This window comes from Astyanax mexicanus, chromosome 15, assembly GCF_023375975.1.
Source record: "Astyanax mexicanus isolate ESR-SI-001 chromosome 15, AstMex3_surface, whole genome shotgun sequence".
In the NCBI taxonomy this organism is placed as follows: Eukaryota; Metazoa; Chordata; class Actinopteri; order Characiformes; family Acestrorhamphidae; genus Astyanax; species Astyanax mexicanus.
The window spans coordinates 38,369,636-38,393,489 of record NC_064422.1 but is presented as its reverse complement, the minus strand read 5'-3'; the positions used below and the strand labels follow the sequence as shown (position 1 = coordinate 38,393,489).

The 23,854-nt window shown below is 35.7% G+C and overlaps 2 protein-coding genes across 2 annotated transcripts; one reads left to right on the top strand and one right to left on the bottom strand.

Moving 5' to 3' along the window:
* Positions 1-1,762: 1,762 nt before the first annotated feature.
* narf (nuclear prelamin A recognition factor) lies at positions 1,763-13,828 on the bottom strand. Its single transcript, XM_007250121.4, has 12 exons — positions 13,410-13,828; positions 12,006-12,076; positions 11,780-11,845; positions 11,172-11,309; positions 10,535-10,667; positions 10,133-10,267; positions 7,936-8,054; positions 6,640-6,769; positions 5,235-5,307; positions 4,409-4,546; positions 3,607-3,764; positions 1,763-2,521 (listed from the first exon to the last, which is right to left on the bottom strand). Exons 2-12 carry the CDS (start codon positions 12,060-12,062, stop codon positions 2,271-2,273), a joined length of 1,398 nt encoding a protein of 465 aa, XP_007250183.3. The 5' UTR covers positions 12,063-12,076; positions 13,410-13,828; the 3' UTR covers positions 1,763-2,270.
* A 1,107-nt stretch (positions 13,829-14,935) lies between these two features.
* LOC103021303 (cytochrome b-245 chaperone 1 homolog) lies at positions 14,936-23,170 on the top strand. Its single transcript, XM_049465015.1, has 8 exons — positions 14,936-15,078; positions 15,864-15,951; positions 16,887-16,928; positions 17,030-17,103; positions 17,195-17,291; positions 17,426-17,570; positions 21,061-22,620; positions 22,688-23,170. The coding sequence occupies exons 2-7, from the start codon at positions 15,864-15,866 to the stop codon at positions 21,245-21,247; spliced, it is 633 nt and encodes a 210-aa protein (XP_049320972.1). The 5' UTR covers positions 14,936-15,078; the 3' UTR covers positions 21,248-22,620; positions 22,688-23,170.
* The last annotated feature ends 684 nt before the right edge of the window (positions 23,171-23,854 follow it).

Sequence of the window (23,854 nt, the reverse complement as noted above, 5' to 3'; positions counted from 1 at the left end):
TCCTATCACAAAAGAGCATATCATATAACAAGAGACACTCTATGCACCTTTCTCTAAACCCTTATTCTCTGTAATTATAAAAGAAATATGGGCAGCAATAAGATTAATTCACTAGAGTAAAGAACGCTTTGTTGGGGATTATTGATATATGAATTCTGGGCTGACATGAAGAGGCAATACTTTAAATATACAGTATATAATTAAACACTTATAACTAAGAATATGACCAAGAATTAACTAAATTAAATTAAACTCCAATTAGTGAGAAATGTAACACTAATCAGTGGACTTGTACAATTGTAGTAACATAACTGGCTGACAGTATTCTGCCATGTCCCATAGAAGCTTAAGAAAACTGCATTAACTGTGTTTGCATGGACAATTCTAGCCCGACGCCACCGGTCACAATCATTAACCACCCACTGCTTCATTTACTGTAAGTTATTTCTATGATTCTGTGGATCGGAAAATGTTAAACACCCCAAACAGCTTTGGGACAAGTACTGTCCCATTTATCAGGCTTTGCTGAAGTATCCCTTCATGATTGATTTACACACACAACTGCACTCCACTTGTCAGATCACTAATTCTTGAAACTCAGACTTAGCCCAATGATAAGCTGAGCTAAAGGCACTGCTTCCATGTGGGTCAGCCAGACGTGACTCTTCCTGTACCAGTTTTCTCCAGTTTCCAATAGTTTTTTTGAAGGTGTAGGAAACAGGATTCACCGCTCTCTGGCTTCTTCTGTAATTTCTCTAAAGAAAAGTCTTCTACTTTTAATAGTTACAGAGTTCTCTGTGTTTCTGTGTCTTTTTCTAGTTATTAAGTGTGAATGTGCTGTGTGTAAGAGTGTAAATGCTGCACCACCATCTGTTCCAGCACTGCTTTACTACAGAAAAAAAAACTTAGTAAATTGATATACTTTTAAATACATTTTCAAAGCCCAGTTTATTTCCATTGCTACTTACCAACTGTAAGCTGTTAACCAAAAAAATGTCTGTTTAAAATCACCCCATATTTGTAAATATATGATTTCTTTTAGGATTTCTTTACAATATACATTTTGCAAATATACTTATATTTTTATTTTCTACAATACAATTCTACAAGAGTACTTTTGTGTTTTTTAGTTAATTTCCTTAAAGGCCCTCACAGTTTACTGCAAGTTTTGTATACTGGATTTTGTACCATTTCCAGTTATTGACTGGACTAACTTGACTTATATTTAATATAGTTAAAAAATATACATTTATTAGTTTGATTAGCTTCTAAACAGATCAGCTACAGTCTGCTACCTCCAACAGCAAGATCCATCATGTACATTTAGTGTATGAACATTTCCACCTTGTGGCTCCTAGCAGAACTGCCAGTCACTCTGCGTTTTTTGTACTCTGATCAATAATGGCCTTCCATACACACTCATTTTAGAGAGAATGATTTTTGGTAGTTGACTGTTAAGCTACATTTAATCATTATTTTTAAATTTCGTTTCGCTTCAAAGCTAATGAGAATAAAATTATTCTGCATTTATTATAAAAAATTATGCTGGTCTTGGAGCCCCTACCCAGCACATTTAAGAAGATTGTCTGCTTTATTAACACACACTCACTGAACTCTAAACTATAAACGGCTATTAATGAACTAATCTGATCTGAGTTGAATCAAGTGTGTTGAAAGAAGGGAAACAAGCCATAAAGTTGCAGGAAATTATGGGAAATTAGGACCATGAAGGCATGAAGAAAAAAAGTCATCAACACAATGCTTTGGTCACTGATTGGTTATTTTTATTATAATGTGGCACCAATAATTAGGTTTTAGCACTCTTTGTTTTTGTCATTTTAGGGTAAAGCCCAGATAAACACAGACAGTCCGTGCAGACAAGATATAAACTCGTAATTAATTTAAATCAATGGTCATAATATTTTTGTAAGTAGACAATGCCCTATGTTATTGCTAAGCTCCTCTTATGAGTTTATAATCCATTTATGACATCTTTTATATAAGCAATGAAAGAAGACTTACAAGCACATAAACTGCATAACTTAAAAAAAAAAAAAAAACTCCTTGGATTGGTTGCTTTCAGGTCATGTGATATGTCTCTTGGACGGACTCTGTGCAGTCGTCTGGCTGTGGCCAGAATGATCACAGTACAGCTCCAGCCTCAGTCTTAGTCTTTGTTTGGAAACTTTTCTTTGTCACTAATGAAACTCTGCTGCATCTCTCTTCAGATATACATGAAATAAATGGTCCCTTTAAAGCCCCCCGGTTCCTCACCACTGTATATCAGGGATCAGTGTTTGTGCGGGGGGCTGTGTGGGTTTGCTGTATTTGGTGTGGAGGATCTGCTGGGCGTGAGGAGAGTCCTGGCCCTCTAGCCAGTCCTGGTAAAGGCGCTGGACCTCAGGGTTGGCCTCAGGGAGTCGGACGGGCAGACTACTGTAGGCCTCCTCCATCTGCTGGATCAGGGCACGGTCAGGCTTGCCTCCCTCTCCCTCAGCCTGGCCACGGCCACTCACACAGCCTGTGGGACATCAGCAAAGACAGACAATAAGTGGTGATATATAATCACGCAGAAATGATCAAGACCAGTTTTTATGATTCAGAGAATGGAAGTCATTTCTTGAGGGTGGGCCTTTTGAGTGTTTTAGCATATTTGTTTATCTCCCCAAAGTGGTTAATGTAGTACAGTGCTACACAGCAAATGGAAATTTTGAGTGGCTGCATTTCGTAATGCAAAAAAACTTGTCTTAACAATGGCATGTTCATAGGCGACGAATGGAAATCAAAAAGATATTATTGCAGGTAATTCTGGAGCATTTCTATTGGTCTATTCATAATGACATTTTCTCATATTGTAAAAAACTGCCTGTGTTCTTTACACATACAACACATGAACATATTGTACTGACTTTAATGTGAACCTAATGTATTTGCTGAACACATTCATAGCAGTTCAATTATTAGTACAATAACATAGTTTAAGAATATTTCAAACCACACCTCTACCTTTATACACGCATTTGTATGGACTGTTCTGTATTTACTGTCTATCAATCATACTTCTTGTCTAGACACATTTTCACATGTTTTTTGTGTTGATCTTGCACTGAAGTTCCATATCTATCATACCACTGGGGATAGTCGAAAAGTGTTTTTGTACATTGGTACTTTTCAATCCTCTATTAGTGTAAGGACAAACAAAAGTCCAATAAAACTGAGTTGAGTAGTTTGACAAACATCAAATATACCATTAATTATATAGTGTTTCACGGTTAGGTAGATGTCAGGATATTTGAATGTCCACCTTATGTGGACAGATGCTTACAGACATTTGGCAGCAGTTTCCCCAATTAAGATTAAGCCTAGTATAAGAGTACTCAGCAATTTCAATGGAGATTTCCTATTAAAAACCTATCTAAGCTATCACATTAAACAATGATTTACCAGGAGACACAACATTAACTAAAACATTAACTAAACAGCAGACTAAAATCCTGACTGAGAAAAAGAAATGAGTAAAATATTAAAAAACAATTTCAAACATTTCTTTTAAAGAAGAGTATATCCCATTATTTCATCATTTCTTTATGGAATATATAGTTATACCTCCTGGACAGGACAGAACTTCCACTAGCTGGTACGGCACTCTGCCTTTCCGCATGCGATGCACCAGTGTCTGAATGTTCCGGAAGCCATAGACTGCAGCAAACTGGAGCAGAGTCTCTCCGTCACGCTCTAGCACCACCTCTTGGAAATCTCGGTTTCTAGAAGGAACAGAGGAAGTGAAAATATATAACTGACCAGGTCATTCATGTCAGTCAAGTCAGTCACGTCTGTGTTGGTGGAGTTTAGGCTCAGAGGCCATGTGCTTTGGGCAATCATGAAGGAACTGTCTGAAGAAAAAAATAAGAGACCACTTCAGTTTCTGAATCAGTTTCTCTGATTTTGCTATTTATAGGTTTATGTTTAAGTAAAATGAACATTGCTGTTTTATTCTATAAACTACAGACAACATTTCTCCCAAATTCCAAACAAAAATATTGTCATTTAGAGCATTTTTTTTTTCAGAAAATGAGAAATGGCTGAAATAACAAAAAAGATGCAGATCTTTAGACCTTACATAATGCAAAGAAAACAAGTTTTAAGAGTTCGGAAATGGCATTTTCTCCTCCACCAGTCTTACACACTGCTTTTGGATAACTTTATGCCTTTACTCCTGGTGCAAAAGTTCAAGCAGTTCATCTTGGTTTGATGGTTTGTGATCATCTATCTTCCTCTTGATTATATTCCAGAGGTTTTTCAATTTCAATTTCAATTTTTAAATAGTCTCTTATTTTTCCAGAGCTGTATATAAACTGTGTGACAGTGAAACAAATATAATCAGTTATCCTACATTAGTTTAACTCACCTAAGAGTCTTGTATACAATTTCTTCAACTTCCAGCCCAAAAAGCTCTTTGGCTGCATGTTTGAAAATATGCTCCAGGAAGCCTTCAGAGCCTCGACCATCATGTCTCATCAAGCTTGGATCATTGATCTCGCCAAACCTGTTGGACAAAAATAAAATATTGCATAATCTTGAAAATAATCTTTGTAGCAAAGACTCAAACAAAAGCTAGTTTTGCAAAACAGACATAGTTAATATATGTTATGACCTCATAAAGCCTTCCTAAGAGCCCAAAGACTGCCTCGTCCAAGATCATAAAAATATTTCTACTACGGAACAAGACCAAAGATCATCTCTAATTGACCAAAAAGTGCCAGTGCAAGTCAATGACAGGATTTCTCACACTGTTTTCTCCCCCCGTCATCTGCTTAGCACATGATCCACTTTCATATTGGCTGCACATACAACAAAGTGCAATTGGATCTTTGGTTGAATGATTTAAAGACGAGAATGTTCCAGTATTTGTCTCTCATTTTTCGATTTTATGATTTGTGCAGTGTCAAAACTGACCACATTAAAGTGATAAATTATAATAATTATACTTGTTCTTTTAAAACCACTGCTGCAACTAATATCACCGCATATTAAAGCAATACCGTATACTTGTAAATGGCAAATAAACTAAAGTAAATCAAAGACATTTATATGAACAAATCAATTTAAACAAAGTCGACAAACTGGCATATTTATGGTAATGTACTCTCATTGGTAGTCTTTCTTAAGGTCATGTTCATATACTGTATGTCCATAATTATGATAACAAGCCTAAATACTGATAATCAACTTACACGTGATCTAGAGGAACAGGATTGATGCTCTCCATTGAAACATTACTCTGCTCCATCATGTGCAGAATTTCCACTGAAACAACACAAAAAAAATTCCATGTAAAAAAAAAAGAAAAAAGGTAAGATTTTAACCAAACAAACGTCTTTATTACACCCTGGCTGACACTCTTTAACAATGATCATTGTTTGATGCTGTTAAGACAGTCTTGTGGTCTGTAGAGACTTCTAAAAACAAATGTCTCATTCTGGTATATATCCGATAGAATCTCATTGTTTCTGTTTCGCCCGTTTCTATAAGCAGAAAAAAGTGTGCTATCAGCACCTCTAGTGTGTGTATATACTGTGATTTTAAATGTATTTGCTGAAATTCTTATATCTGATTAATAGTTGATATAATAAGATATGGACAAAAATTTCATTTGTGATAGTGATGCTGGAAATTGTGATGATGTGAAACATAATAAATTAATTTAAGCTTCTTTTTCACCGCTTGGTTTGACTGCATTCATTTTCCAGGGAAAATAAGCAGTTTTGTGTACATGTTCACTGTGGACCTCAATATATACCTCAATCTACCTCGCACTGTCTTCATGGTTATTTAAAAAAAAAATCCACATTGTATATTAATACTAATATATTAATACCATGCAAACTATTGGGAAAAATGTATGGAATGTACACATGTGACTAGCCCTATTTGAGTTATGCTCTAATCCATATTATGGCAAGAACTACTTGCCATAGTCTTTGGTAAAGAAACAAATACGTCTAAAATATAAGTATCCTTGAGTGCAGTCGCATAGAAAATAAAAAAAAATATGATGAAACTGGCACTCATTAGGCCAAGAGTTAACTCTGATGCAAACAATAAGTTAATCAGAGTTACCAGCCTCAGAGTATTTTGGTTTGTTTAACACTTTTAAGTTACAACATGATTCTTTATGTGTTCCTTCATAGTCTGGATGACTCCAGCATTCATTTACATTGTAGAGGAAAAATTTATATATATATATAAAAACACTGAATGAAAAGGTGTGTCCCAACTTTTGACTGGCACTGTATTAGACTTCCTAGTAAGACTACAGAAAGCAAACCTGGGCTATTCAGTATGTTTCATATTAAGCCAAAATAATAGGATTTTAAGGGATTTCTAAAGATAAACCTAAGCCGTTATTGTTTTTTTGGAACAACTTTAAATTCATAATATATGTTTTCGAAGGCACTTAAAAAAGGCTATTTCACAGGTGAAAGACAAGAAGAAAAAAAAGACAACAAATGCTCTGGTGACTCAGTTTCAGTTGAAATAATAGCCGTCTTTAAGGACACTGTGGGGAAAAGTTCAGAGCTCATATTGCACAGAGAGGAGCAACACAAGAGCACTGGGTTAAGTGTCTCAGGCTCATACCTGAGGTCAGCACGCAGTCCACGTCTCTGCTGTCCAGCAGGCTGTTATAGAACTCCTCCCTCACCGCTTCCAGCTTCTTATCAAAGCAGGGAGCCACTACCACATGGTACACCTGCTCTGGGGTCAGCTTCTGTCAAAGACAAAAGACATACACACTCAATATTCTCTCTTCTTCAGGGGACCACTGCAGTCACACCATAGCTACTGCAGGTATAATCTGAGGTAAATGTTGATAAGCACACTGTCTATTGGTAATCTCCCGAAGAGTGATTAAGAGAGACCAATTAGGGGGGTGTACTATATCATATAATATACGCAACAATATCATCAAATAATTGGATAAAAAAAGTCTGTATCATCATACAGCAATAGCCTTAAAAGGAGTTTGTTTTGTATATATTTAGTTCTTTACTGTAATTACTTTTAATTGTTTGTACGCATTTTGTTACAATATTACTATTTTATGCAAAATCAGAGTCTTGATCAGTCTAAATTTTGTTTCTTAAATAATAATAATACATAACTTAAATAATAATAATATTTACTCTGTTGTAATTTGTACTGTTTTGACACATCGCAATTTCGAAATATTGTCACAAAAATCCCCTAAAATATTGTGATATTATTTTAAAGCCATATCACCCACCCCACAGGACCAATACACATTCACTGGGAGGGACTCAAACAAGAAGAATAAAATAAATATTATAATTTAAAATCTATTGCTCTTTAAAACGTATAATTGATTCATGTTTAAAAATATGCAATGGCAAAATTTAACAAATCATATAATTTATCACAATAATTTGTAACAATAAACAATTGTTTAAAAATAGTTATAGTAAGAGGCCTAAAGGGGGGGGGGGGTGCGTAATAATTCACAAAAACACATTTTCAGTTAAACAGTTGTGAATTGACAAACTTGGTTTTAGATAAATGTCAAAATTTATTTTCAAATAACTCTGTTATAATGTTTAAGCCACTACCTATAAGATCAGTAAAAAACACAATGCTTTTAAAGGTGGTAACTCCAATCATGCCATTCACTAAAATAAAACAAGGTATTTCAATTTAACATATGATGTCTCACATTCTTAATACACAGTTTATCAGATAAAAATCTAAACCATAAGTATTTTTAAAAAATGTACAAAAAGAAAAGGTTTTCCACACAAAGCCACTGTAAGAATCTGCACAGTCTCAGTCTTATGCTGAATAATTTAAACCACAGGGAAGATTCGTTCTGCTGTCTTCACTTTCACACGCAAAGCTTAGAGTGACTCTAAAGAGGCTGACCTGCTGCCTGGCAAAGTAGTCTTTCACGAGAGAGCCCATGACCTGCTGAGGTGATCGTGCTGTACAGATGTGTGGAGTGACCAGACTTCCAAGCACATGCTCTGCATAGCGGATCCATCCTAAGTGGACACACAAACATATACACTTAACAACCTGGATTGTTTATTGGCAAGTACCTTGAATTACAATACACAGTACAAGAGTTAGGATTTTTTAAATTTGTCCTACATAAACCTTTAGGAAAAAAAAGATCTAACTGTTTTCTTTACATATCAACTATTAAAAACAATTGAAAATTAGTATATTTAAAACATAATTATGTGACACTCAATATTTTTAAATATTATATTATACTTATTTTTTAACTACTCACTTTAGCTTACAAATAATCAGAAACCAACCAGAAATAACCAGAAATCTACCATCCTACACTGATTCTAGAGACCCCTGATAGTCATCATGGCTTGGATCAGTTATGTTAGATTATACCACAGTTAGTTCCGACCCCGCAGTGTGATTGGCTGAGAGGTGTTCTATTTGTGACATTATCAGCCGGTAATGCACTGTAACCGAAGCTCTCCATGTATTACTTCGCCACATACAGGTAACCTAGCAACGATGCAGCGCTTACAAGCCAAACAGCACAGCTACAAACAGAGCAGCAATGGAACTACTTTAACTCCCGGAGTGTTTATAACCAAACAGATCGTATTTTCTCATCCTCTTTAACTCAAAATCTTTCAATAAACAGCGATAATGGAACTGTGGTATAATAGCATTAATACCCTCGAGGTTCACGCTATAACATGTAATATTGGCACTGCTATGCTGCGGTTGTAGGCATGAGGCCACAGGCACACCCAAATATTCACCTCTTCAGTGCAGTGTTTATTAGTAACTTTAGTCTAGCACTCCATTATAAACTGAAGAAACACAGGTCTTATATCACCTGCATCTTGACTGGCTCATTACATCTGGTGTAAAGTAGAAATCACAATTTGTTTGATTTGACACTGTAAAACCAAGTTCACATACCAAAAATGCTCAACTATCTGCAATGTTTAATAAACTGAATACTTAAACAAAACTAAATTATGGGCTTTTTGTTTTTAGATGGATTCAATGTTTAGTTCAGAATAATTTGCACAAGGTACTAAAGGCTGAAAGAAGTGGGAGAATAGTAATATCTGTAGGAAAGGGTGTGGGGGTCTTCACACCAGCCCACTATCTCACTAGAGCAGGATGCTTTGGCTATCTCAGTCTAGTCACACCCCTTAAGCACAGTGTGTACCCATTCACTCACACACACATATACTCCAACACCTGCTCAGTTCAGACCACTCTCACATCACAGTCATATTTTCAGAGACTGAAAAAAAAATCTGAACAAACTGCTTCACAATGTTTTTCACTTCTACAACCACAAGTTCTCAGTAGTCCAGATGTCCTCCATCACATCCCACAAACATGACAAGCTAGTTTACAGTTCCTCTCAAACTAGGGCTGTAGGACACTGGAGAAAACATTTAATTTAATTCTGTTTTTTATTCAATATTATATAGTGCAATATGTATTATTTATAATATTATTATTCATATCACATTTTAGGCAAGTATAATATGTTTTTCATAGATATGTCATGCAAAAGAAGAACAGTGTTAATTTTCCAAAAAGTTTTCATTTTAATTTAACATTTAATTAAATCTTTTAAGGCTTTTATGGCTTTTTATATAGATATATGGTTCTATGATGTACTGTATGACTGGTACAATTTCATATGTTATTCTGCAATGTGTCCTACATGAATTAATTACAGCAGTCAACATTTTACTAGCCAAAAGCTAACACGATAATAGATTTCAGTATCAAGCACAGGGTCCTGTAATCTATCCAGTTTTCATTAAATGTACATCTTGCTTATGTCTACAGTAGCTATTGTCTTAATTTGGTCTGCTGTAAATTAGTAAAATAGTAAAATAAAAGTATGATAACAAACCCACCATTGTATTTAATGTCTTTGCATTTTAAGACTTTCGGGAGACGGTTTTAAGCCATTAAAAGACATATTAAAGCCTTTTTCACAAGCTAAAAGAAATGTAAAGACTTTTTAAGAACTTTTTAAGGACACATACACATCTTGACACACTCTGAACTTTTTAATCCAACATATATTTATAATATATTAAGCTCTGCTTACCTGGACAAGAAGAGGTGAACATTGGCATAGCATGAGTGTCGTGATGTCTGCGGCGATATCTCTGTACAAACTCCTTCTGGCTCTCCAGAATACTGAAACTAGCAGCCAGTGTAGTGTCAAACACATGTTTAACTCCTGAAAACAAAGACAAAACATCTGTAAAACATCTGTAAGCGTGTTTCCTTCCTTATGTAGAAGTGAAAACAAAGTACTGGGTTAATCACTGATTAAAAACGCAACACAACACACAGGTGAAGCTTGCATGCACTGCATTTCCTGCCAAAATACTACTACACAAATATAAATCAAAGCTGAGAGGTGAAAAAGGGGGAAGAGAAAGAAGCGTGTGTGACATGGCTGGCATGAATAGGATGTGTTAGCTGAGCTTGTTATTAGACTCACCCACACTCTTCAGAAAGCCACAGAGTTTTTGAGCAGCTTCTGGGATATCCAGGTGAAATTTGACAGCGAAAAACGGCAAGGACTGAGGACACACAGACACCACCAGCATTTTGTGCTTGGACACATCACACTTCTGCAACACAAATAAGCAAACAAAAGATTGTAAGAGACACATTCACACTATGCGAAACACATGGCCTGTCATAAAGCTGATTTTTCAAATCTTTTCCACCCAAATAATAATAAAAAAAAAATCACAAGGGGTCTAGCAGTCTAAAGCACTGTCAGTATGATCTGGAGATTGTACGTTCGAATCCTAGTCATGCAGCTTGCCATCAACTGTCGGTTCCCTGAGAGTGCACAATTGGCCTTGCTCTCTCTTGTTGGATAGACGGTGCTCTTTCCCCCTAATCACTCATAGGGTGCTATCAGCATAAGGTGTCTGTAAACTGATGTTCAATAAAATTAAAATGTATTTATATAGAGCTGTTTACAACATAAGTAGTCACAAAGCAGTAAAACAAGTCAAAATCTGTGTGAGTAAACCAGGAGGTGGTGGGGACATAACTTTTGTTCAGGTCAAACAGATTCATAAACAGACATTATTCAAACTCTTGATCCAAGGCTTTTACTTTACCTTATTAAGGGCTAGGACACGATTGATTCCCTGAAGGCTCTGCTGAGAGATTCTCCGGCTCTCTTCTTCAGACACACAGCCATCACACGACAGGCATGCGCTCAGCAGCACTGCCTGAGACGGAGTGTGTCCGCTCACCTAGAGAAAAAACAGAGAAAGGGCAATCCCCTCGGTCAGACATATTAATATTAAATAATAATGCAGTATCACACAGTGGAGGAAGTGTTCTATTAGTTCATTAGATCAGGGCTTCGTAACATTTGTGCAACCCCTTTTTAAGGTACTTTTTTTTTGTATGGTTATCAACAAATAACAGAATATTTAGATGCGTTGAGACATTGTGTATGTTTTTCAGATCTGTAAAGTTAAAAAAATCAGATTTGCAGATAGATTCTGGGGTTCTAAAAAGCTTCTAAAAGCCTCTAAATTTGTAAGCATCCACAACTTGAATCTAAAACAAGTTAAACCAAAGAGTCGAGTAGTCTGATTCAGTGAAATGAAGACTCTGGATAATGTCTGGATCTGATTTTCTGATCCTGACAAAATGTGACCCCAGGTTAAGAACCTCTGCATCAGATAAAAAAAAAAAATAATAAATAAAAACCTACCTCTCCATTGGCAATGCCACTCTCCTGCAGTGAGCTTAGAGCATCATCACTCTGTTTCTTATTGCACTGTAAAATAAAAGGAAAGCTAGATATAATTGCAAATTAAAATTGCAAAAACATGTTTTTTGCAACTACATACATCAGTGGTTATTAAAACAAATGTGTTACAATAAGTACAACATGTATGAGCAAAATAAAAAACTGGATGCATTTTTCAAAACATTACCTGTTTAGTGCAATTCTCACACTTCTCTTTCTTCCTTGCAATGTTTACTTCAGACATTATAAAAGTAGTTCCTGCAAAACACAAATCAACAGCAGAAACAATTACCGGTAGCAGTCAAACCTTTGGCACTAGAAATGTAAAGCATATCCCATCCAGTGCAGACCAGACCAGGGCCAGAACTCAAATGAGCTTAGAACAGATTTGTTGAGTAATAAGAAATCCCGAACATCCAATCAGAATCCCAGCCTGTAAACTAACCCTGTAATTACAGATTACTGCAAGGAGAAAGTGGTACCCTCAAACCCACTGCCATCACTTTAAACTAAGATAAAGAAAATCTTAGCAGACAGCAGGTGGTAATTGAGGGTTCCCACGACAAACCTGAACATGATTACTGTTTTGAGAGTGCAACAGTTCTTTGGAAATAAAGACAGCATGATGGGGGGGATAATGGATCTTTTCATTATGGCTCCACAGAGGACATTAGTGAAATAACTGACTAGACCTATTTTACAGGACAGAATCAGTTGATTCAATCAGTGATGTCTTTGTCCATATTACAGAAAATCAAACCCATATTACTTTTGAGGAGATAATGTTTTCCATATGAATTATTTGCAATGCTAACAATCACTGACTGTGAAAACTTCAAAGTAGACCTCAAGCAGCTTGGGCTGTGTGCCTCTCCACTCTTCCTCTAGACTTTGCTCCCTTTTTTTCTAAATGAAATGCAAGATTTACCATTTTGAGAGAGTCATGTCATCTGCTGGTGTTGATCCACTGTGTTTTATTATCAAGTCCAAAGTCAGTGCAGTGTTTTCCCTGAAAATCTTGCATCACTTCATGCTTCCCTCTGCTAACAACTTTTATGGCGATGAGGATTTCATTTACCAGCAGGACTTGGCACACTGTCCTCACTGCCAAAAGTACCGATTGGATTGATTTTTTGGGTTTTCATTGGCTGTAAGTCATAATCATCAACAATAAAAGAAATAAACGCCTAAAAAAATAATATATCTTTTATATAACCAAATTGAAAACATAATCAAGAGGAAGATGGATGATCACAAGCCATCAACCCAAGCTGAACTGCTTACATTTTTGCACCACGAGTTATCTAAAAGCAGTGTGTAAGAGTGGTGAAGGAGAACATGGCAAGAGACATGGAAGCTGTGATTAAATAACAGGGTTAATCCACCAAATATAGCTTTCTTAACTCTTTAATTTTAAAAAATATGAACTTGTTTTCTTTGCATCATTTTTATTATTTTGTTATTTTTGTTGCTTTTTTATAGAACCGAAAATCGCACTGATGTTCATAGATATGTGAATCGATATACCGTTAGGTACGCTATGCTAGTTAGCTAGTTTAGTTGCTGCTATTGTGTTTAATAGTGTTGTTACCTATGAGGGACAATCCTGAAGTAAAGGATGAAGGTTATTTGGTTTATTTGCAGGCTGTCAGGATCTCAGGACTAAGTGCAGACAGTCTGCTGGCCGGGTTTAAAAGTCCAGTCCAGTGTTTAGCTCGATTATTAGCCCGGCAGAAACACAGCTTTCTCCACTGGAAACCGAAACACAGTAAACACGGATTCGCTAGCCTTCGGTTTTCACTCGGTTTTTCCTCCTAAAGTCCAAACGGTCATCAAAAAACAGGGCAGATCCGCTCACATCGCCCACAGCCCACAGCAACAGGTCTGTCCCCACCGCCGCAGCCCATTTTTAGCTCAAAAACACTGAAGAAACGCTGAACACGAACTCCCCGATTACTCAACACAGCGTCAGCCGCCTTCATTGTCCTTCAGCTGAACTGCGGCGCATGCGCACAACAGAAAACAAAACCGTCAACGGTCCTACCGTGCGCTTACGTCATACTGTGTTGTTTTTTTTGTTTAAACTGCTTCATCATATATTCATAAAAATTGTTAATCTATTAAAAATAATAAATTCTGAGTTATTAAATATGTGTAACTAGTTAAATCAAACATTTTCTACACCTTAAGACTAAGCTTTTGCCTATTTATAATGGGTATTATTTAAATATAGCTATTGCAAACGATAAAATTATGAGTGTCTTTGGTTTTACAAAATTGAAATCCTCTGGAATATAATCAAGAGGAAGATGGATGATCACAAGCCATCAAACCAAACTGAACTGCTTTATACATGCACATTACTTATTTTTTTAACTATAGTATGTTAAACGGTTCTCAAAAGTTGCTAAATTTGGTGACAAAATGAATACATTAGCAGCACTGGCTCTCTAACAGTAAACGGTTATTGTGTTTGAACAATCATATGATCAGTGTTACAAAGGAACAATGCAGTAAATCCCTTTACCATTTTCCCTTAATTAATTAAATGGTCTGAGAGATAATTTATGCAACACAATTAAGTAATTCCCTTTATGCTTATGGTAAAAAAAAAACAAAAAACTTAATGCTGGATGCTGGAGTTATGGCCAGAGCACTGAGTTTAAAAGTCTTTTACCAGGAGTTTGAAATATACATGTTATATTGTCTGCAATAAGACATTTGATATTGCTCTGTATTGATAAAATGAGAAATAAAATCTATATAAAAATGTTATATAATTTAAAAACTATAATTTTGCTCAGTTGCTACATAAAAACCTATTCATTTTGCATTCTCTTCAGAGCGCCCTCTAGTGGCAGAAAAATACTGAACACATACTGAAGTAGGTATTCTCCTCTGAAGGAGCTCTTTGGTTGTTATTTTTATGAGCTGGAGGAAGGAAAACGCTGCTTTAAAATGATTATATGTTCATAAAAAATATGATCATCAAAATATTGAGTTATTACAGATGTTTAATATGCACAATATTAAATACCAGCACTCTGAGGTAAAACTATTTTTTTCTAGCAGCTCTTAGAGGCGGGGCTTAGTGACGCCATTGGCCAATCAGAATGCAGCGTGCTTAGGAGGAAGTTGGAAAAACCCGTGTGTGAGGGGAAATGTATGGACCTGAACTGGACTGTCTTTAGCAGTTTAAACTCTAAAAAGAAGTAGATATTGATATTTAGAGGTGTAGGTGATTTAGAGAAGTGTTAAAGGTGAGTTTACTCTTTCTGTCTGTTTAGTTTTTACTGCAGGTCAGCCTCAGACCAGCCATACTGCTGTGCTGACCTGAGAGGTTCTCCATGTGTGGGTGGTGGCTGGTGTTGTGTTAAACTGTCCGATAACGGGTCATATATTAGTTTATCTATGTATTAATGTGGTTTAACCCCTTAACAAGCCAGGATTTTGGCTTTAGAAAGCTTTCATGTTTGATAAGGAACATTACTGAAAAGCATAATTGGAATTGCAATAGAACATATATAAAAATATATATTTAAGTAAATTTGCTAATGTCAAAATATAATGAATAAAATCATAAAATTGGAATGCAAATTAAACACTTAATGTCCTCTTAATCTTTAGTTTCGAGTTATGTTCATCTAGTTTTTACGTCTATTTTCAAACCTGCAGAATTTGGGCTGATTCCTGTTACTGATCTGAAATTATTAGGTAGAGTAGAGAGTGAACAGGCAGCTTCTCCAAGTGTCCAGTAGGAGATTTTAAAGCCCTCAAATATTCAGAATGTAAAATTATTTTACTGCAGAAGAAAGGGTTTTTTTGTATCACCTACACCTGTAGCCTGTATATACAGGACAAGGCATTTTAAGAGGTTAAACCTGTGTATTTGCCTTATAATATCACTTCTCTGCAATACATAAAATTAAATTCACTTAAATTATAAATTATTTAGTCTTGATAATTATCCACTTTGATGGTCCTAGAGGTACTGTATGTTTATAATAATAATTCTGTTTATCTACTGTTATCTGTGTTTCTCTAGATGGTGTATATGGTGGTTGAGGAGCACACTGCAGATGTTCTCCGTCTTAAGAGATCACCTGGAATCAGATCCTGGTCTCTACTCGTCGGTATGAGTTTACTAAAACCATTGTTAAGGAGAATCTTATCTAAGTGTATTTGGCTTCACTTGGCTTACAAGGAACTTACTTCACTGTTTCACTGCCTTTGAAATGACACTTCCTCTTTCCTTTCTTTCTCAATTTCTTCTTGTTGTAAATGTTCTTTATTGAATGAACTAATTGGAACCTAAACCAGTTAAATTGATAAACATGTAATTTAGCTACACAGCACACATTGACAGTTAACTAATACTATCATTAATTTAAATTACATAAAAAGAAGAAATACTTTGTGACATAATACAGGAAGATGACAAAATTCTGCACCTAACAGTTAGGGTTATACTAGTGCATCTTCAAAAATTTGAATATTATTGAAAAGTTCAAAATGTGAAACTCACACTGAGTGATCTATTTTAAGCGTTTATTTCTTTTATTGTTGATGATTATGGCTTACAGCCAATGAAACCCAAAAACAGTCTCTCAGAAAATGAGAATATTATAAACCATTTGGTACTTTTGGCAGTGTGGGCAGTGTGCCAAGTCCTGCTGGAAAATGAAATCTGCATTTCCATAAAAGTTGTCAGCAGAGGGAAGCATAAAGTGCTGTAAGATTTTCTGGGAAAACACTGCACTGACTTTGGACTTGATATAACGGAGTGGACTAACACCAGCAGATGACATGATTGTGAAAACTTCACACTAGACCTCAAGCAGTTGGGACTGTGTGTCTCTCCACTCTTCCTCCAGACTCTCGTCCCTTGATTTCCAAATGAAATGCAAAATTGTCTGATGGTCAGTGATGGTTTGGAGAGCCATGAGTTCTTTCATATTTTTTTCCAGACATCTTTTTTAGAAATACATTTATGCAAATCTTTTAATGTCGATCGTTAACTCGATGTTAAATCAGTTAATAATCTGATGTTTTCTTTCTCCTGTTGCAGGCATTGCCTCAGTAGGCCTGGCAGCAGCATATTACAGTTCAGGTGAATATGGCAACCTAAAAAAGCAATCATAGTATATAAAACATTAGATTATGTCAGGTAATTATTTTTATTAATGTGTTTTTTCTGTTTGTACATTGCAGACAGTGTATTATGGAAGCTGTTCTATGTAACGGGCTGCTTGTTCGTCGCATTACAAAACATGGAGGAGTGGGAGGTATGGAAACATCTCTTACTTGTCTCTCACATGCACATGTAATATTCTTAATAGGGCTAAAAATTATAAATGTTATTTCTTTATCTTACAGGAAGCAGTGTTTGACAAATCTAAGGGGAACATAGAGCTGAAAACCTTCAGTCTGTATGCACTGATTCTCACCCTGTGGAAAAAAGGGCATGAAAAGGGTGTGTAAAGCAGTGTAGTGTAATGCAAATACTGTATAATAATCTGTCTAATACCTCTTTTTTATCCTTTTAACTGAGATTATTGTCAAATTGTTGAACACAGAAAATCATAGCTGTGGTTGTTTTTACATTAGTGTTGCTGGATCTGCGGCATTTGAGAGACATCAGTGTTCAGGAGGAGAAGGTGCGCTACCTAGGGAAGGGTTATGTGCTGGTGCTGCGGATGGCCACTGGATTTTCCCATCCTCTCACACAGAGTGCTACTCTGGGGGGACGCAGGTAAGCCCTAAAACAAACATATTGTCTGTGCAATCAGTGTCCGCTAATTGAAAGTAATTGAGACTGGTTTGATGTGAAATGCACTGGAGAAACTTACCAAGTCAGAATCGTTTGTTGTGGAACTAGTCTAAAGCATTTCATGTTTTTTATGGCCATGAATGGGTTGAATTTGGAGGTACCGTAATACTGAAGTGTAATGGCTGTTAAGTGTCTTTCTAATTCTAATTTCATAAATTAACTACATCCTAAAGCCTATGCTGCAGCCGTTGTAGACTGCATTTCTCTGTGGCTGTGTCATATAAGGCTGTTCCACAGTTTAGGGCTTTTCATATGCATCCAAGAAATGCAGGGTACATCAGAGTGGATTTTTCATTTTAGAGTTCATTTTAAAATATTCATTTTTATAAGAATAATTAATTTCTGTAAAAATATAACCACAATAAAAGCACCAACTAGTTTTTAAAAAATTACATCTTATATACGCTGACATACCAAAAAGAAGGGTTCCTTCTTAAAAAGTCTTAAAATCTTAGATTTGAGGTTACACTTAAAAGTGGCCATATCTCCATTCAAGGTTACTTTTTAACATTTTAAAATTATTTTCGGAGAAGCGTAGTCTAATCAGAAGTTAGTTCTGTGTTCTCTGTGTTACTGAGGGCTACCTATGTTATGTGTACGTATGATATGTGTTGCAGGCAGGAAACGGCCCTGTTTGCCCTCTACCTGCTCGCTAATACGTTCGTTGATCTACTGCCTCAGTCACCAGAGTAATTTGTTCATTTGGCTGCTTGCAATGAAAAAAAAAAGTATGTTTTCAGTGAGTTTGATAACAGTGATTTTTGCAGTTTGTTGCAAGTGGTCCCCAGTAATTAGGGTTCAAGCACCGAAGGTGCGTAGAACCCTATTGTTTTTGCTAAGATTTTTCTTCTTCTTCTTCTTCTTCTTCTTATTATTATTATTATTCTTTTTCTCCTGTAAAAACAGTTGTGCAGCCTAAACCGTAAGTCATAGAGAAATGAAACTTGGTAGGTAGATGTAGGATCAGTGCATCTCGGTGGACAACAAAAATGGCACCGATTGGTCAAGTGGTGGCGCTATAAACAAGGAAATTCATTTTTCACAATTTTCTCAATAACTCAAAAACCATAAGACCTACATTCAAAATTCTTTTTTTGATGGATTCCTTGGGTCAATACCAACAACTTTCCAATTTGGACCATGCACTTCCGTCTATATAGATTTTGTGCTAATTTGCATAATATGCAAAACCTACTTTTGCAAACTAGTCCTAGGAATTTTGACCAATCCTGGCATGTTTGGTATCAAAACACTCGTGAGAGCATGCGCTTCAATATTCATTAAGAAAAAGTTGAAATATGTAAACAATATGGCCGCCATATGCAAATTAGTCCTTCCGGATATATGCCCCATTCACTTCAAGAGGTAAATTTGGAGCACTGTTTCTCAGCAACCGTGCAACCTAGCAAGTTGAAACTTTGCATGCAGAATCTATCATACAGCCTCTAAAGGATGTTCAAAGGGCAACTTAATCAATCAACATGGCTGAACACCATCAGCCAATCAGCATTCAGCAGACATTTTGGCAGGCTGAATGTTGCCCAGTCTGGATGATATTTGGCAGTTATGTTCAGGTGGAGACACTGTAGTGACCTGCAAAGTGCTGAAACAATCCGCCCACTGGGGGGCGCTGTTCCAAAAAAACGAGTATATGTCAATCATGCTGTACTATTTTGACATCTAATTGTTTTTGCCATATTTAGTACAGTGGCTCTGACAAATTTCTCAATACAACTATGTTTAAAAAGTGCTTTGTTCATTCATAATTGCTAATTGTTTGAAAATAGCTATATTGAAACTACTCTCTGGATATTTGGCCTATCACCTCCATTTCAGTCTTGCTGCACACTGTAGAGTCTCTAGGTAAATGTTCATTAAAAACATTTGTGAAAATTTCACATACAATACTCTCCAGGCATCAAGCAATCTGTGCATCCTTGGAATTTCTAACCTAAATTGCTGTAACTCTGCAGTATTTGCTGTAATCTCACAATGTTAAAGACCTCTGTACAATATCACTCTGATGAAGCGCCATTTAATACAGAACTAGATTAAGAATAACTTGACATTACATGTCATATCAGAACATTCACTCCTTTGTGCCTCTTCTCAACATTAATAACAGGTGAAAGACTTTTGATCATTTTAAATGTGACAGAATGTCTCCAATTGTGTTAGACCTTCTTACACATCACCATCCTATGCTCTAGTAGGCACCATTGTGCTAGTTGGTGCTTGATGAAGCGCCATTTAATTCAGAACTAGATTTATAATAACTTCGTAATTACATGTCATATCAGAACATTCACTCCTTTGTGTTAATTTAAACTTGTTTGGTCAAACATTTCAGCTTGTTCTGCAAAGGTTCAAAGGTCAATCTGAATACCACTTTGTGAACATTCTGGTTGAAGCCACCTGATCAATACCAATAACATGTAGACACCTTTTGACTAGTTCTAACTCACTTAATGAATATCCTACAAAGTTCACAAGATTTACATGTGAATTTAAGCACTGATCAGGTTGAAAGGCCTCTGCTCAACATTAATAACAGGTGAAAAACTTGATAATTTCTAAATGTGACAGGGCATCTCCAATCATATTAGACCTTCTTACACATCACCATTCAATGCTCCAGTAGGCACCATTGTGCAAGTTGGTGCTTGAACCCGATGATTGCCGCTTGCGGCTATATTTGATATTAAGTTTGCTGCAAACTATGTAAGAATACCGTCCAGTTAGAGATACAAGCTGAGATTGGTGCTCAAAAGGTAACTCAGGTCTAAAATTTCACTGTGAATGGTCTTAAAAACTCTTACATTTAACTCACTGACACCTACAAGAACATTGAAAAGTCAAAGGATAACAGTATTGATGAAATTAATGAAATTATTGGCATTCGAGAAAATCATTATAGTGGGTAATAACCAGATGGATGTTTCTAAAGTGCAGGTATTTATCATTCCTTGATCCTCAGTCACTGGATCTCAAACAATTCTATAGGCCCCACATGCATGTGCACAGGTCACAGTGCAGCATTCCTTTATCTTCTATACTAGAGAAGCTGGTTCCTGTCCCATGACTTTTGGCATGCCTGTGTAGAGTTACTTTTTTTTTGTTTTTTGTTTTTTTTACAGCAAACGGCTTAAAATTTTAGCATTCCTGTTTAGTGTCCATTACCAAGAATACACAATTTTCCATCAAAACACTGTAAATAAACCACAGAATATTGCAAAATGTTTCATGTATCAGATCAGTCCTCCTTTAAGATAATTTCCATGCAAGAATATTATCAACACAAACAGTCAAAAGTTCGTATGATCCTCGTATGATCAAGCAATGATGGGAATCTAAGGACATGCACAATTATTTTTTAGTTAGTGTAATTAATGCTTGTGTTTTTTTATGTCAGTGACATAGACGCCCTCGCTGCCCTTCTGAAGCGCTTCCTGGGACTTGACGCGCTGCATCAACGTCTGTCTCAGGAAGAGGAAGATGAGTATGGGAATGAAGACGATGATGACTTTGAGCAGCTGGGTATGGAAGGGGACGATGAAAGCAGTGATGCACAGGATGAAAGTGAGCCGATGTCTCAGTGACCATCGCTCCTTGGACACTGAAAATTTCAAGGACACTGCACTTAGACTCTAATTAACCACTCAAATCTTCCATTTGTGGGAACAACCCACTACCTGAAAGCATTTCCTGTCCTCTCAGTGCCTGAATATTACACTGTAATTCGTCTTAACAGGGCCTTTTTACATACCTCAGTAAAGATGCATTACCCAGACAATAGGTCCTGCCATATGTAGCTAGCGTGGTTAAGATGATATACTATTAGAACTGCAGTTACTGCCAAAATGTAAATGTATAATAATATTAGAAATGTTGAGTTTAAATTTCTGTTGCTTAAAACAAAACTTAACCCTTTTCTGTATCTATGTTTTTACACTCAGGGTGTTACAGTAGTGATGCAGCACTGTATTTGATTAAGCCTAATCGTAAACTATATTTTACTTTCAACTGAAAATCTCATTTCAAAATGCTGTATAGTCCAAGACTAGTCTTAATCACTGTCTGGGAAACTACCCCTAAGAAATCTAGTATTTAAAAAAAGAAATTAATAGGTTGTTCCCCGACTGGGATTAAGCCTAGTCCTGAACCATAAAGAAGTGTGAATAGAGAATTTCCAATAAAAGGGATAAATCATCCAAGACTATGCTTAATCCCTGTTTTAGGAAACCGATAGGGATTATGGTAAGCATAGTCCTTGACTTCAGTTATAGACAATATTTCCCTTTCGTTGGAAATCTCCATTCAAAATGCTGCATAGTACAAGACTAGGTTTAATCATTGTCTGGGAAACTGACCCTAGAAGATCTAAAATTTAAACTTAACCATTATGGGTTGGACAGGGATTAAGCCTGGTCCTGGACTATAAAGCACTGTGAATGGAAATTATCCATTATAAAAGATATGTGAGGTCTAGGTCTAGACTTAATCCTTGCCTGAGAAAAACTAAAGAGGATTAAGCCTAGTCCTAGAATACAGTCATTGATTATATTTTCATTACAATGGAAAATCTTCATAGCCTTAGTCTAAGTAAAAATCGCTGTTTGTGAAACCAACACTTTAACAGTTTCATGACCTCAGTGATGATTTTCTTACTAAAATAATTACTCTAAAAATGTGTTACAATAACAATAAGTGTAACCTAAATATTCATGTATTTGGCATGGTATATTTATTGTATATTACCTTACAAAGAAGTTAAAGTCTTTGCTGAATGAGCTTGGGGTATAGCGGGACATAACATAATGCTTTTGGCTAAATAATTTCAGTGTATTTACCCCACACATCAGCTACAAATTAAAATATTAACTTGATTTTCAGCACCTAATCCAGCACAGTCCAGTAAAAAGCAGAGTCTGTGCCAAAGTTACAACATCCCTCATCGGAGGTAAGTCCAGAGGTGTCCAATCTTATTAGCAAAGGACCAGCGTGGCTCTTTATTATAAGACTGGACATCCCTGGAATAGTTGTAATAGCTGTTAAACAGACTGGTACGATGATGCAAACAAAAATGATTCAATATGGCTGTATGTTGTTTGAACCAAACAAGATTTCCAACATTTAAGTAAATATAAATAACACAGGCTCATTTGTTTTTTATAATCATTCCAGAGAATGTGCATTTGCACATATATGTCAGCAGTGGGTGCTAAACACATTCATCAGAAGGCATGTCCACAGATATTTGGACATATAGTGGATGCATATCAGGGAGATTGTGTGTTAGATTGGATGTATTATAATTGCATGGCATGGTCTGTATTGTACTGTTTATACATGGAAAGTGTATAGGAAGTGTTTTATTGTACACTGTTTTTCTATTTTGTAATTTTTTTAGCACAGACATTGTTGCTATTGATTGATGTCAGCCTTTTCTTGTATCAATAGACAGTAATCATTTATGTGTTCGTGAAAACAAACCCAAAAATAAATTTTGTACATTTAAAAGGTCTAGTCTCCAAAGTTTGTATATAAGTTGGGATGAGTGTATTGATATTATCAGTCGTTCTGATGTGTTCAATAAATTGATTCTCTTTCTTTTTATGAAGCTGAATGTGGTAAAAAATAAATAAATAAATAAATAAATAAAGCCTAAATGGTGAGTATACTGTATGTTGGTCAGCAGACCATTGACTGTTTGCCAAATGCAACCTTTGGACGAGCCAGATAATTTTCATTAGTAATTTGAGGAAACATTTTTTATTGTTTATTAAATTTAATTAAATGTTATTTACCAGTTTGTTTATATGATTTATAGTTACATTAATAATTGTCATACATTTATTGTAAATTATTTTTTTGGTTGTTCTGCATATATTTATAACTAATTGTTCAACATACGTTTATTTTAAATCTAACTTTTTTGTTCTACATACATTTATAACTAATCATCATACAATTATTGAACATTTATCTGTTTTTATTTGGTTCTGCATAAATTTCTGAATTATTGTCATTCATTTATTGTCAAATTTGCTACTTTAAAAAACGAGCTGTATGAATCTGTAACTAAGTGTCATACATTTATCGTAAATTTGGCAGTTTTAAAAAAACGTGCTTCATAAATCTGAAAATGATTGTCATATATTTGTTGTACATTTAAGAATGAAAAAACGTGCTTCATAAATCTGTTA